The sequence below is a fragment of the Erythrolamprus reginae genome, chromosome 6 (genome assembly GCF_031021105.1).
Source record: "Erythrolamprus reginae isolate rEryReg1 chromosome 6, rEryReg1.hap1, whole genome shotgun sequence".
Classification (NCBI taxonomy): Eukaryota; Metazoa; Chordata; class Lepidosauria; order Squamata; family Dipsadidae; genus Erythrolamprus; species Erythrolamprus reginae.
In genome coordinates, this window is record NC_091955.1 from 98,468,601 (window position 1) to 98,482,816 (window position 14,216).

The window sequence follows — 14,216 nt, forward strand, 5'->3', positions numbered from 1 at the left end:
TCTGTCCTACTGTTTCTTTTATATATTGTAAACCACCCCGAGTCCTCGAAGAGAGGTGGCATATAAATCAGATGAATAAATACAGTACTGCTATTACTACTACTACCACAACTACTACTACAATAACAACAACAACAACCGTGTTGGAAGGGACCTTGAAGATCTTATAGTCCAACCCCCTTCTTGGGCAGGAGACCCTACAACAGCAATAGCCCTTAGACTTATTAACCGCTTCATACTGCTTTGACTGCCCCCTCTAAGGGGTTTACAGGACCAGCCTCTTGCCCCCAACAACCTGGGTCCTCATTTGACCCACCTGGGAGGGATGGAAGGCTGAGTCGACCTTGAGCCGGTGGTGAGATTTGAACAGCCAGCAGTCAACGGAAGCAGCTGGCAGGACTGCACTCAAACCACGGCGGTGCCACCAGGGCTCATTCAGACAAACGGTGATCCAACATCTTCTTAAAAACTTCCAGTGTTGGAGCATCTTCTCTGCATTCTGGGAGTGTCCACTTCTTCTTTTGGCCACCAAACCTGGGTGCAATATTCCAGGTGGGGCCTTGTCACGTGCTCACAGCAAACCCTCCATCAGATGGAAAGATCCTTGAACCAAAACAATTAAAAAATGCAGCAATTAAAAAAACCCAGAACTATGTGAATACAAAGAACTTGTGTAAATAATGCAAATTTAAATAACAACAGTGAGTTATAGAATAGATATAAGATAAGAGATCGGTTCTGATCTGTGCAAAACTATTGTGATGTTTTCAAAATTGATAAATTGAATAAATAAAGCTCTTTTAAAAATAGCTTCTGCCCATGCGCAGACGCAGAACCCAAGACGGAGGCACCCATGGACCAGCATTGACAGAACCAGTTCTGTGATGTCATCACCGGTTTACTAACAGTTCTACTAACTTACGCAGGGAGGTGTAACTTAGTGATACCTCCCTGTGGCCAATAAGGGCCCACAGAATTGGCCTTCTCCAGGTCCTCTCCCCACAATGCCAGTTGGCGGGACCGTGGGGAAGGGCCTTCTGTGTGGCGGCTCCGATACTCTGGAACTATCAGCCTCCGGAGATCTGCACTGCCCTCACCCTACTGGTTTCCGGAAAGCTGTTAAGACCTGGCTTTTCCAGCAGGCCTGAAGCCATAGAAACATAGAAGATTGACGGCAGAAAAAGTCCTCCTGGTCCATCTCGTCTGCCCTTACACTATTTCCTGTATTTTATCTTAGGGTGGATCTATGTTTATCTCCCAGGCATGTTTAAATTCAGTGACTGTGGATTTACCAATCACATCTGCTGGAAGTTTGTTCCAAGCATCTACTACTCTTTCAATCAAATAATATTTTCTCACGTGGCTTCTGATCTTTCCCCCAACTAACCTCAGATTGTGGCCCCTTGTTCTTGGGTTCATTAGGCTATAATTTGAATCAGCCACGAATGATTGACAGTGTGTATGGTTTCTTTTTATGGGTGATTAATGTATTTTTAATTGCTGTTATTATCACAGGTTGCATTTTTATTGTCATTTAACTATCATTGTTTTGCAAGCTGCCCAGAGTCCAACTGGAATTGGGAGGCATATAAATGCCCCAAACAAATACATAAACAAACAAACAACCTTGATTTGATTTAATTTAATTTAAATTATTACTCTCTCCAAATAAGGCTTTTTTTAAAGCCCTGAACCAGGGGATAAAATAATGTGCTGAAGCTGACCCACTAAGGACGCTGGCCAGATGGACCCCTGGCAGGGAGATTCTTTCCCCTATATTCCTCCCCAAAAACTCAGGGGCGTCTTATGCTCCAGAAATACGGGAGAATCTTTCTAGCATTCCTGTTTTCCTGCTGTTGCTTTTGATGATGCAGGTGACAGGTTTCTCTATCGCGCAGATCCCCGTCTGATGCATCGGACACTAAGTGACCGTAGATGAGGTTTAACCTCCTCCTGACGCTCTGCCTGTCTCTCTCCCCAGAAGTGTCTGCGTCTGAACCCTGATGTGCCCATCTGGACCTCCAAGCAGCGCATCCTCTGCACCTTGAACCACAGCCTGAAGGACGTCCTCAACTATGGCCTCTTCCAGCCGGCCTTCAATGGCCGGGCAGGGAAGTTCCTGGACGAAGAGCGGCTGCTGAGGGAGTACCCCCTGAACCCGGACACCCCAGTCCCTTACCTGGAGGTACGTGGGGGCTGCAGGGCCTTGCTCAGAGGTGGCTCCCCCTGGCTGGACTCACCTGCCCCGAATCCAACAGGCCGCTTCTCCTGGGCTCAGCAGCTCTGCTCTGCTCTGCTCTGCTCCAAGGGAGGGGGGCGTTGAAAGGGGGGCTTTGCTGGTAGGGAGGGGGGTGTCCAGGTCCCAGGAAACATCTGAACTGAATCAGAAACTGAGTCAAAGGACTCCAATCTATTGCCCGAACCGTCCTGGCCCCTCTTTTGTCTTGCAAGGCAGCCGGCCAGTCCTTATCCCCAAATTGAAACTCAAACACAAAGCTTTGAAAAGGAACGTGAAAGGGTTAAATAAGGTTCAGGAGGGAAGTGTTTTTCATAGGAAAGTGAACCCAAGAACAAGGGGACACAATCTGAGGTCAGTTAGGGGAAAGATCAGAAGCCACGTGAGAAAATACTATTTGACTGAAAGAGTAGTAGATGCTTGGAGCAAACTTCCAGCAGACGTGGTTGGTAAATCCACAGTAACCGAATTTAAACATGCCTGGGATAAACATTGATCCATCCTAAAGAAGGATGGAAGGAAGGAAGGAAGGAAGGAAGGAAGGAAAGAGAAGGAAGGAAAGAAGAATCCACAGTGGCTGAATTTAAACATGCCTGGGATAAACATTGATCCATCCTAAAGAAGGATGGAAGGAAGGAAGGAAGGAAGGAAGGAAGGAAGGAAGGAAGGAAGGAAAGAGAAGGAAGGAAGGAAGAATCCACAGTGGCTGAATTTAAACACGCCTGGGATAAACATAGATCCATCCTAAGATCAAATACAGGAGATCGTATAAGGGCAGAGTAGATGGACCAGGAGGTCTTTTTCTGCCCTCAATCTTCTAGGTTTCTAGGTTTCTAACAAGAGTCTATTTACCAAACAATTGTCTTCCAACTGCCAGAATCCCTGTCTGAGGCGAAGTTGATAAGATAAAGTCTCACACAGCTGCTTCTCCACGTGCCACCGTCAAGACTTGAACCTCCCAAAAGCTGTGACTCCTTCTTCATTCTGCTCTATTTCTCTCCTTTACAAATGGCCCTCCACCCAGATTCTTCTCCCCGTGGGATGCACGTCTTAAAATAGGACAAATATTATGTAATTTTTAAACGGTGGTTTCCAGGCTGAGCCCTGGAGTCCAAGAGCAGTGGCCCGTCGGTGTATGGAGGAGAGGCAGAGAGAAGGGCTGGGGAAGCTGGAAGGAGTGTGAGGGGCCAGGAGGGCCCCCCACCAACTCCCCAGTGGCAGTCTCCTCCTGTTCACTGTGGCTTCTGTGGAGGAGCCTATCAGAGAGAGGGGGGAGGGGAGAGAGGGACGGAGGGAGGGAGGTGGTGGATGGACAGATGGATGGATGGACAGACACACAGACAGATAGACAGACAGGCTGAGGGATGAGGAATTCTGGCGCAGGAAATGAGGAAGTCCCCAGATCTTAAAGGGTCCCCAGTCCCCACCCTCAATCATTCATTCACTTACTCATTCATTCATTCACTCATTCACTCACTCATTCATTCATTCACTCATTCACTCACTCACTCATTCATTCATTCAACAAACAAGTACATATTGGTAGTATACCGTATTTTTCGGACTATAAGACACACCCTCTTCCTCCCTAAAAGAGGCTGATAATTTGGGTGCATTTTATGTTCTGAATGTAGTTTTTTTCAGCCCTAACGATCTTCCCAGCTCTTCCCTTGCAGGCTCTTTCCCTGTTACTCTCTCCGAATAGTTTTTTAAGCTCTAACCAGGGAATAAAATGCTGGCTAAGGACGCTGGTCAGATGAACCCCTGGTAAGCAGAGTCCGTTCCCTCTTTTGCTCCCCCAAAACTAAGGTGCATCTTATGCTCTGAGAAATATGGTACGTAGACATAAGACTCTTTACATACAGAGATGGGTCCTAGTAAGAGGGAAACATGAGGACATGGGACGGAAGCCACTCTAGTGCACTTATGCACGGCCCTTACTGACCTCTTAGGAATCGGGAGAGGTCAACAGTGGACAGTCTAAGGGTCAGGTTTGGGGGGCTTGGTGACAATACTACAGAATCTGGTAGTGAGTTCCAGGCACCAACTCCTCTGGGTTAATTCCATGCCTTAACTGCCCTGTCCAAAGGGAAACACCACAGCTTGGAGCCCTGTGTCCTTCAAATGCCCCCGTGGATCAGCTGCAGTCCCACACCAGCTGCAGCCCTTGTTGCCCCCCCCCCCCCCCGTGTTGGTGTGGCCTGACCTTCCCACAGCCTTGAGAAGGGGACGTTTGCCAGGGAGCCAAGAGCGGTGGAGAGCTGCCGGCTACGTCTGCATCCGGCCTGGGACGGGGTCGATTGATTGGATCCACAGACTTTCCATTGACCAGCAGTGGCCCAAATGGCTGGAAGCTCCCGAAGAGCAGGCAGCCAGAAGAAGCCCCCCCCCCCAATGCTGAAAGAGCCCAGCAGCGCCTCTCTCCCTGGGTGGGCAGCATTGGGGTGGGGGTGGGGGTGGCAGCCGATGATGCTTTGATTGATGCCCCGGCTGGCGGCTGATGCGCCTTCCTCCCTTTGCTTCCCCCGGCAGTTCCGGTACAAGAGGCGCGTCTACTCCCAGCCCCTGTTGGACGACAAGCAGTTCGCCAAGCTGCACACCAAGGTAGGCCATTGCCTTGGGTGGGGTGGGGAGAATTAGGGAGGGGGTCTTCTTCTGGATACATTGCGCAGCTCAGACCGCAAAGGGGGCTGCAAGCCCTGGACTTCACCCCACTGGCCGGGCCCAGGCGGACGGTGGACTGGGCTGAGCTGGACATGTATAAGTTCTGTAGTTTGTATAGTTTTTATCTTGTAAGCCACCTTGAGTCCGCTGGAGAAGGGCGGCCTAGAAATCCAAATGAATCAATCAATCAATCAATCGATGTATGAATCAATGAATCAATGAATGAAAATCAAAATGTTGCTACCGGTACCGCGTACCTGACCGTACCTGTAGGAGCCCACCCCTGCTTATAGCTGTAATCCCTGATTTCCATTAATATCTCACTTAATCTTGTGGTGCTATATATCGACAATAAATAACCACCAACAATAAAAAAAATTGAATGACAGATAGTTTGCAAAATGCTATTCCTAATCTAATTCCAATTTTTTCTATCACAATTATGCATTATATTTATTCTTTTATTTCCATTTACCTCCCCTTGGCCGGCACCGGTGACCAAAACGATGGGGGAAAGTCTTAGGGACTCAACCCCTGGCAAATCTGCTCCACAGCCCCCACAGCTGCAAGGGAGGGGGGGTTGGGAAGGACCCTCTTTCTGAGGGTCTCCAGGGAAGACAGGGGACTTAAAGCTGCTCAGGACCCCCGAAGGCACCTATGTTTTAAAAGTCAGCTGGACTTTCTGTTGGCAAGAGCCTCAGTGGTGCAGTGGTTAGAGCGCAATCCTGCAGGCTACTTCTGCTGATCACCAGCTGGAGCAGTTTGGCAGATCAAATCTCTCACCAGGCTCCAGGTGGACTCAGTCTTCCGTCCTTCTGAGGGGGGTCAAACGGGGACCCAGATGGTTGGGGGCAGGAGGCTTAGAGGGGGGGCTGTGAAAGCACCAGGAAGCAGCGGCAGAGAAGTCGGGAGGCTGTTGCTGTTCCATTTGTTCCATTTGGCTCCCAGGGCCTGGATTCCTCCCCACGGAGGCCAGGAGACTTGTGCATGGGGTTAAAATTGCGGACATGACCAGGGTGGGAGGAAACCGCTCCCAAACACGTCCTGAGAGGCAACACTGGGCAGTCAGGCCAAGCGGGTTTTGCAACGCTGTCCGTCCAGAGCTGCTAACGAGGCCGGTGGAGGCCGAGCTGATTAGATGCCTGTTATTGAAGGAGCTCATTAAAGAGACTTTCCCATCGATTTTGAACCAGGGCCTGCCTGGCTTGGCTTTCCACAAAGACCGTGGGGGGGGGGGGGGTGTGTGAAATGATCACAATTTCAGTCTGTTTTGCACTTTGGGTTTTTTAGGTAGAGAAATATTTGTGGGATAAACTCCGGTTGATCCACCCAGTGAATTTCTGCCTCCGACAAGACTTTTCCTATTTTATAACGAGAGTCAGATGTTGAATTCCAGCTTTATTTTTTGATGTGGTTTTAAGATCAATCCGTGAACAATAATACTGGCTGGAGTGTTATATTCTGCTCCGGGCAACAGTTTGAATGAATGATGTACGAAGGTTTAATATTGTATTTTAGAAATATTTGCAATTTTTTAAAATTGTATTTTTTTTACCATTGTATTTGGTACCTCCCTCCCTCTCCTTATCTCCTTCCTTCCCTCTACCTCCTTCCTTCTTTCTTTCCTTCCTTCCCTCTCATTATCTCCTTCCTTCCCTCCATCTCTTTCCTTCCTTCCCTCCCTCCCTCTCCTTATCTCCTTCCTTCCCTCTACCTCCTTCCTTCTTTCTTTCTTTCTTTCTTTCTTTCCTTCCCTCTCATTATCTCCTTCCTTCCCTCCATCTCTTTCCTTCCTTCCTTCCTTCTTTCTTTCCTTCCTTCCCTCTCATTATCTCCTTCCTTCCCTCCATCTCTTTCCTTCCTTCCCTCCCTCCCCCTCCTTATCTCCTTCCTTCCCTCTACTGCCTTCCTTCTTTCCTTCCTTCCTTCCTTCCCTCCCACCCCTCTCTCCTTCCCTCTCCTTCTCTCCTTCCTTCCCTCTTTTATCTCCTTCCTTCCTTCCACTGGGGTGGCAGCAGGGTGGCACAGTGGTTAGAGTGCAGGACTGCAGGCTCCTTCAGCTAATTGCCGGCTGTAGTTCAGCAGTTCAAATCTCCCCACCAGCTCCAGGTAGACTCAGCCTTCCCTCCTTCCACGGTGGGTCAAATGAGGACCCAGATTGGGGGGGGCAGAGGCTGACTCTCTGTCAACCACTTAGAGGGGGCTGTGAAAGCGCCAGGAAGTGGTCTCTAAGTCTGGGTGCTATTCTCAGGGAGCGGGGGGGGGGGCTGAGGACGCCACCCACCATGGGGTCCTGCAGACAGCTGGCCAGAGGGCAGCCCCAGACAGAAAGGGCCAGCACGTGGGGGGGGGGAGAAGAGGAAGCGGGGGCTGGCTGGCCAACTTTGGCTCCGGTGGGATTTGCCCCCCTCCTGGGCTGCTGTTTTGTTTGGACCGGCCGAAGTCCTGGAATGTGCTTGTGTGTGACATCACGGGTGTGTGTGTGTGTGCCTGTGTCCAGGGTTGTGAGTTGCACACCCTCCCCGAATGCCTGGGCGGAGAGCGAGAGGAGGCCGGACGGGACGATGGGGGCCCATCTGGGAAGGAAGCAGCCCAGGCTCAGGAGTGGGGGGTCCGGCACCAAAAGCAAGGTACCCCTCCCTCCTTCTCCCCCCCATCCCAGCCCCTGCCCCCTCCCCACTCCCACTCTGCTCAGCCCCAGCCCCTCCCTTGTCCTCTGGCTGGCTGGACTCCGCCGGGCAGAATTCACCGGACCCAGAAGAGTCCGGCCAGGGCTGAGCCCCCCCAACTGCTGCAAGAGAGGGGCAGGGCTGGGAGGGGGGGCTGAGCGTCATGGGTGGGGGGGTGCAGGGGGGCGTGTGCTCATCTCGGAGGGGGAGGGGGAGGCTGAGTGCCAACTCATCAATCCGTCCTAAATTCCTAAGTATTTATTATTTATTCATTAGACGTCTACGCTGCCACTCAGGGCGGCTCACCACAAAAAGAGACACAGCAACATGAACCAATCTAAAGTTAAAATACATTTCTAAAACCCCCCAATAACTTCATACCAATCCCCCCCCCCCAATGCATTCTATCATCCGTATAAATTCATTCATTCATGGCCCATGTTCAACTTGGTGCACTTCGTAAACTTTCATGCACTAAACTAAATGCACTTCCATCCTCTTCCTCCTCCTATGAAGGAATGTGTGTGCGTGCACTTCCATAGGCCTTCAAAGCATCCTTCAGTCCCAGGGACCCTCTGGGGCCGCCGCCTCCGTGCTGGGCTAGGGGTCCCGGGAGGGCTGCGCTTTGCAGGCTGGGTGATGGGCGTGGGGTCTTCCTTCCGTTTTTCCTTTGCTTCGCAGACCTGCCAAGGTTGTAAATGCGAAGATTCATCGCAAGAGTTGCTGTTTCATTGTTGGAGTAATGGGGAACGGTCACTAAATGAGGCAGTCATTGAACAAGGCCTCCCTGTAATTGCTGTCCATTAGCTGTTTGCTCAAGGGTCAGTGGGCTCTGCGCATCTCAGCCTTTTGGTGGGAACCCTAAAAGTGGCAGTTCTGTACTAGCAAATACTTCAAAAGAAAAGGATTGAGGGGTCGTGATTTCCGACAGTCTCCAAATGGGTGAACAGTGCAGTCAGGCCGTAGGGAAAGCAAGTAGGATGCTTGGCTGCATAGCTAGAGGTATAACAAGCAGGAAGAGGGAGATTATGATCCCACTATATAAGCGCTGATGAGACCACATTTGGAATAATACTGTGTTCAGTTCTGGAGACCTCACCTACAAAAAGATATTGACAAAATTGAACGGGTCCAAAGACGGGCTACAAGAATGGTGGAAGGTCTTCAGCATAAAACGTATCAGGAAAGACTTCATGAACTCCATCTGTCTAGTCTGGAGGACAGAAGGAAAAGGGGGGACACGATGGATTAAATAAGGGCTTATTAAAGGTTCTGGAGAGAAGTGTTTTCAATAAGAAAGTGAACACAAGAACAAGGGGGCACAGTCTGAGGTGAGTTGGGGGAAAGATCAGAAGCAACGTGAAAAAATATTATTTGACTGAAAGAGTAGTAGATGCTTGGAACAAACTTCCAGCAGACGTGGTTGGTCAATCCACAGTCACTGAATTGAAACCTGCCTGGGATAAACATAGATCCATCCTAAGATAAAATACAGGAAATAGTATAAGGGCAGACTAGATGAACCAGGGGGTCTTTTTCTGCCGTCAATCTTCTATGTTTCTATGTGTTTTGGAAGAACTGGCTCTCCTGGAAATGGGTGGGACTACAGTGCCCCTCGTCCCCAGCCAGCAAGGCCCCTGGTGTGATGAGCGGCAGGGGAAGAGACTGACCTCTGCAGTCCAGACTTTGCCCGTTCTCCCTCCCTCGGAGTGGGCAGCCTTTCTGCGTCAGGGCATTGATTCAGTGGCTGCGGGTGGAAGGGAATCGATGAGACCGGATCCTGCGTGGCTATCGACCCCCTCGCTGGCTTTGGCGGGGTCGGTCTCCGGGAGGCTGAAAGATTATTATTATTATTTTATTTATTTTTTTAAATAATTTTTTATTGAAAACACAAATTCAAGGCACAAACAAACAGAAAAAAACCCGTAACAACAACAACATCCACAAGCTTGATATAAATATTAATATAAAGCCGTGTGCAGCAGCTGCCACAAAAGCCAACCCAGTTCTAGGCTGCATCAACAGAGGGAGAGAATCAAGATCACGTGAAGGGTTAATGCCACTTTATAAGGCCACACATGGAATCCTGCAGTCAGTTGTGGTTGCAAAAAGGATGTTGAGAGAGAGCAGAGAAGAGCAACAAAGAGGATGAGGGCGAAAACATAGGAAGAACAGTTGCAGGGACTGGACATGGCTGGTTTAATGAAGAGAAGGACCAGGGGAGACATGATAGCACTATTCCAGTATCTCAGGGGCTGCCCCAAAGAAGAAGGAGTCAAGCTGTTCTCCAAAGCACCTGAGGATAGAACAAGAAGCAATGGGTGGAAACTAAACAAGGAGAGAAGCAACTTGGAACTAAGGGGAAAATTACTGAGACTGAGCAATTAATCCGTGGAACAGCTGGCCTCCAGAACTGGGGAATGCTCCACACCTAAAGACAGACTCTTGCCAGATTCAAGCCGCTATTCTGGAAACCTTTGAGAAGGAGCTGCCTTTGCCCCCTTTGCTCACACTGACCTCTCTGAACTTCTCCTGCTGGAATTCTCTCTCTCTCTCTCTCTCTCTCTCTCTCTCTCTCTCTCTCTCTCTCTCTCTCTCTCTTTCTCTCTCCCTTCTGGCAATCGGGGCTATAATCCATCAACCAAACAACCAACTTTCCTTTCTTCCCTCCCTCCCTCCCTCACTGACCCACTCACTCACTCACTCTACCTTTCTCCCTCCCTCTTCCTCCTTCCTTCCTTTCTTCCCTGCCTCCCTCCCTTCCTTCATTCCTCCCTCCCTCCCTCTACTTTTTCCTCCATCCTGTTCCTCCTTCCTTTCTTCCCTTCCTCCCTTTCTTTCTTCCTTCCTTCCCTCATTCCTCTGTCACTCACTACGTTTCCCTCCTCCCTGTCCCTCCTTTCGTCCTTCTCTCCCTCCCTCCCTCACTGACTCACTCACTCACTCTATCCTTTTCCCCTATCTTGTTCTTCCTTCCTTCCTTCCTTCCTTCCCTCCCTCCCTCCTTTCCTTATTTCCTTCCTTCCTTCCTCCCTTCCTTTCCTTTCTTTATTCCCTCCCTTCTTTCTTTCTTTCCTCCCTCCCTCCCTTCCCTCCTCCCTCCCTGAGATGTGGCCAGAGGTGAGTTAGGGATGGATTGAGACCGGCGCCTTCTTTCCTCTGCAGCCCTGGGTGGGATTCGAGTGTGCAGCAAGCGACAACCCGGTGCGGAGGTTGGATTCCTTGGCAACCTGCTGCCTGCCGCCTTGAGAAGGGGGGGGGCTCGGAGTGGTTTCTAGGGCGGCTGCGTTTTGAGCCGGTGCCCACGGTGGCCAAGTGCACAGCGAACAGGAGGCGAGTGGGGGGGTGGACGCTGCGCAACCTGGATCCAGCGCTCAGAATAACCGACCCGCGTTCTCTCCAGCGCCGCCCGTCCACCTGCCCTTTTCTCCCCGTGGGAGGTGCCGGACCTTTGGGCAAAGGGCAGCGGGGGGTGGGGTTTCTGCTCAGGGGCTCTGGTCCCATCAGAGGGGGGGGCTCTCCCCCTCCTGCTCTTCCTGTTCCCACTGATCCCAGGGGGCCTCCCCACCCAGCCAGGAGACAAGACGGAGGCTCCGTGGACCGGGATAAAGTTAATGCCACGTTATACGGCCTCGGGAATAAGGCCCCGCTTGGAATATTTGCATCCAGTTTTGGTCCCCACGATGCAAAAACGGATGTTGAGCCTCTAGAAAGAGTTGCAGAGAAGAGCCACAAAGAGGACTAGGGGACTGGAGGCTAAAACATATGAAGATGTTCATACATATGAACGACGGTTGCAGGAACTGGGTTTATGTCGAGCTTAATGAAAAGAAGAACCAGCTGAGACAGGATAGCAGCCTTCCAATATCTCAGGGGCTGCCCCAAAGAAGAGTTGGGGGTCAACCTGTTCTCCAAAGCACCTGAGGGAAGAACAAGAAGCAATGGGTGGAAACTAAACTAGGAGAGAAGCAACTTAGGAGAAATTTCCTGACAGTGAGAACAATTAACCAGAGGAACTACTTGCCTCCAGAAGTTGTGAATGTTCCAACACTGGAAGTTTTCAAGCAGATGTTGGATGACCCTCTCTCTGAAGTAATGCAGGGTTGCCTGCCTAAGCAGTGGGTTGGACTAGAAGACCTTCAGGGTCCCTTCCAACTCTGTTGTTGTTGTTGTTATTATCATCATCATTTAAAGCCAGCCTCTTCCCAGCCCTCTCTGGCTTGTTAAGTGCATTATTATTATTATTATTATTATTATTATTATTATTATTATTATTATTATTATTATGTAAAACAGCCTGGGAGCCCCACTGCCTCCCCCCAAGAGGGCAGCTCCCCTGCTGCTGCTTCTTCCTCCAGAGAGGAGCCCGGGGGGGGGGGGTTAAGACTCAGCTGGAGCTTGACCGTCGGATGGCCTGGGTGCTCCACAGGTGACTGCCTTTCCACACCTGTGGGAGAGAGACAGCAGGACGCCACCCAGACTTGGCCTCTGACCCTCTCGCCCCTGCAGCATCCTTCCCACACTCACCTGTGTAGCTGAAACACCTCAGCTCTTCCAGCTGGGAGCCCCCTTTCGGAAGGACCACAGAACCCATCCTCCTCCTCCTCCTCTTCCCCCATCACTCCTTCCTAGGGAGGAAGGGGATGCACTCCAGTGAGGGATGCTCGGTCGGCTCAGCCCAGGAGCATCGGGCCCCTCCGCCACGTGGCCTCCCTGAGCTTCGTGGGGTTTGGCCCAGGCGGTTCATTTCTCTAATGGCCAGGAAGGCCGCTAATTGAAAGAGAGGCCTCGCTCTATTTTTATCCGCTGGTGAAAGGGGAGAGGTGGGGGAAGCCTGTGAAGGAACTCCCCCCCCCCACACACAATCCAGTTGGGTTGAGCGGGAGCCAAACCACTTTGCTTAATGGGTTGTTGGCATCTCAGGCGACGGGAGTGCCCAATGGGGCCTTTCAGGACCTCGGAGAGCTCTCCCGGGATGGCTGGGGGGGAGCCCTGGCAGGTCTTCCCTGCGCTGCACCTGTTGAGCAACGGCCCACAGCGCTGGCTGCCTCCATCTCCCCTCGAATGAGCAAGGCAGGCTGGTGGGGCCATGGGGGAGGGCCTTCTCTGTGGCTGCCCCAACTCTGTGGAATCAACTCTGTGGAGTCTTCGGAGAGGGGCAGCATACAAATATATATATATATATATATATATATATATATATATATATATATATATATATATATATACAAACAAACAAACAAACAAACTCTCCCCTCCCCCCAAGGTCCATAGTGCTCCCACCCTCGTGGCCTTCCAAAAGGCCACAAAGACCTGCCCGTGAGATTGACATCTATCATGGCCGAATTGTGTGAATGGTACGCATGCATGCTGATTGGATTGTGGGTTTTAATTGGGGTTTGGGTGGGAGGGTGGGTGGGTGGACGGACAGATAGGATAGACAGACAGACAGACAGATGAGTAGATGAACAGATAAACAAAGAAACAAACAAACACAGCCGATGAGGACTGTATTGGGTGGTGCTTGAGTGGTGGATGATGGTTCAGGAGGGAATATATAAATACAAAATATAAAATAATATAAAATATAAAATAATATAAAATATAAAATATAAAAATATAAAATAATATAAAATAATAAAATAAAATAAAGCAATAGAAAAAAGGGTAACTTGAAGGGTGGGGCTCCCGGTCCCCCGTCCTCTGTGAGACCTCAGAAACCTTTGCAGTTGTGGACTCAACAGCTGGCGGGCGGCTTCAGCAGAATGGAATGCTTGCGGCTCAGTTCCAGCACATCTGGAGCTGCTGGTGGGGGGAGGAGGAGGGAGGGCTCTGGCACAGCTGCCTCCTCGGTTCGGCTCTTCCTGGTTCTGGGTCAGGCCCAGCTGTTCCTGCAGCAAACAACCCTTTGGATTCTTTGCTGGTCATCTAAGGGGGAGGTATAATGTTGCACCCAGTGAGGATCTGGGTTTAGGGAGAAAGGCCGCCCAGGAAAACCTGGGAGTCGAAGTGTCCACCCAGCTGAAACCTAGAAACATAGAAGATTGACGGCAGAAAAAGACCTCCTGGTCCATCTCACCTGCCCTTACACTATTTCCTGTATTTTATCTCAGGATGGATCTATGATTATCCCGGACAGGTTTACATTCAGTGACTGTGGATTGACCAACCACGTCTGCTGGAAGTTTGTTCCAAGCATCTACTACTCTTTCAGTCAAATAATATTTTCTCACGTTACTTCTAATCTTTCACCCAACTAACCTCAGATTGTGTCCCCTTGTTCTTGTGTTCACTTTCCTATTAAAAACACTTCCCTCCTGAACCCTATTTAACCCTTTAACCTATTTAAATGTTTCGATCATGTCCCCCTTTCCCTTCTGTCCTCTGGACTATACAGATTGAGTTCATGAAGTCTTTCCTGATACGTTTTATGCTTAAGACCTTCCACCATTCTTGTAGCCCGTCTTTGGACCTGTTCAATTTAATCCATATCTTTTTGTAGGTGAGGTCTCCAGAACTGAACACAGTATTATTCCAAATGTGGTTTCACCAGCACTCTATACAGCGGGATCACAATCTCCCTCTTCCTGCTTGTTATACTTCTAGCTATGCAGCCAAGCATTTGACTCGCTTTCCCTACCGCCCGA

General features: G+C 50.2%; 1 protein-coding gene across 3 annotated transcripts in view; it reads left to right on the forward strand.

Annotated features, from left to right (window-relative positions):
• SHANK3 (SH3 and multiple ankyrin repeat domains 3) overlaps window positions 1-14,216 on the forward strand; it is a 208,342-nt gene that overhangs the window by 79,667 nt on the left and 114,459 nt on the right. For all 3 annotated transcript variants that reach the window (XR_011559400.1, XM_070754596.1, XM_070754595.1), the window contains exons 3-4: window positions 1,982-2,185; window positions 4,769-4,840. Coding sequence is in view for 2 of the 3 variants with exons in the window: in XM_070754596.1 (XP_070610697.1) it covers window positions 1,982-2,185; window positions 4,769-4,840 (276 nt within the window). In the remaining variant the exon portion in view is untranslated. The remainder of the gene's footprint in view (window positions 1-1,981; window positions 2,186-4,768; window positions 4,841-14,216) is intronic.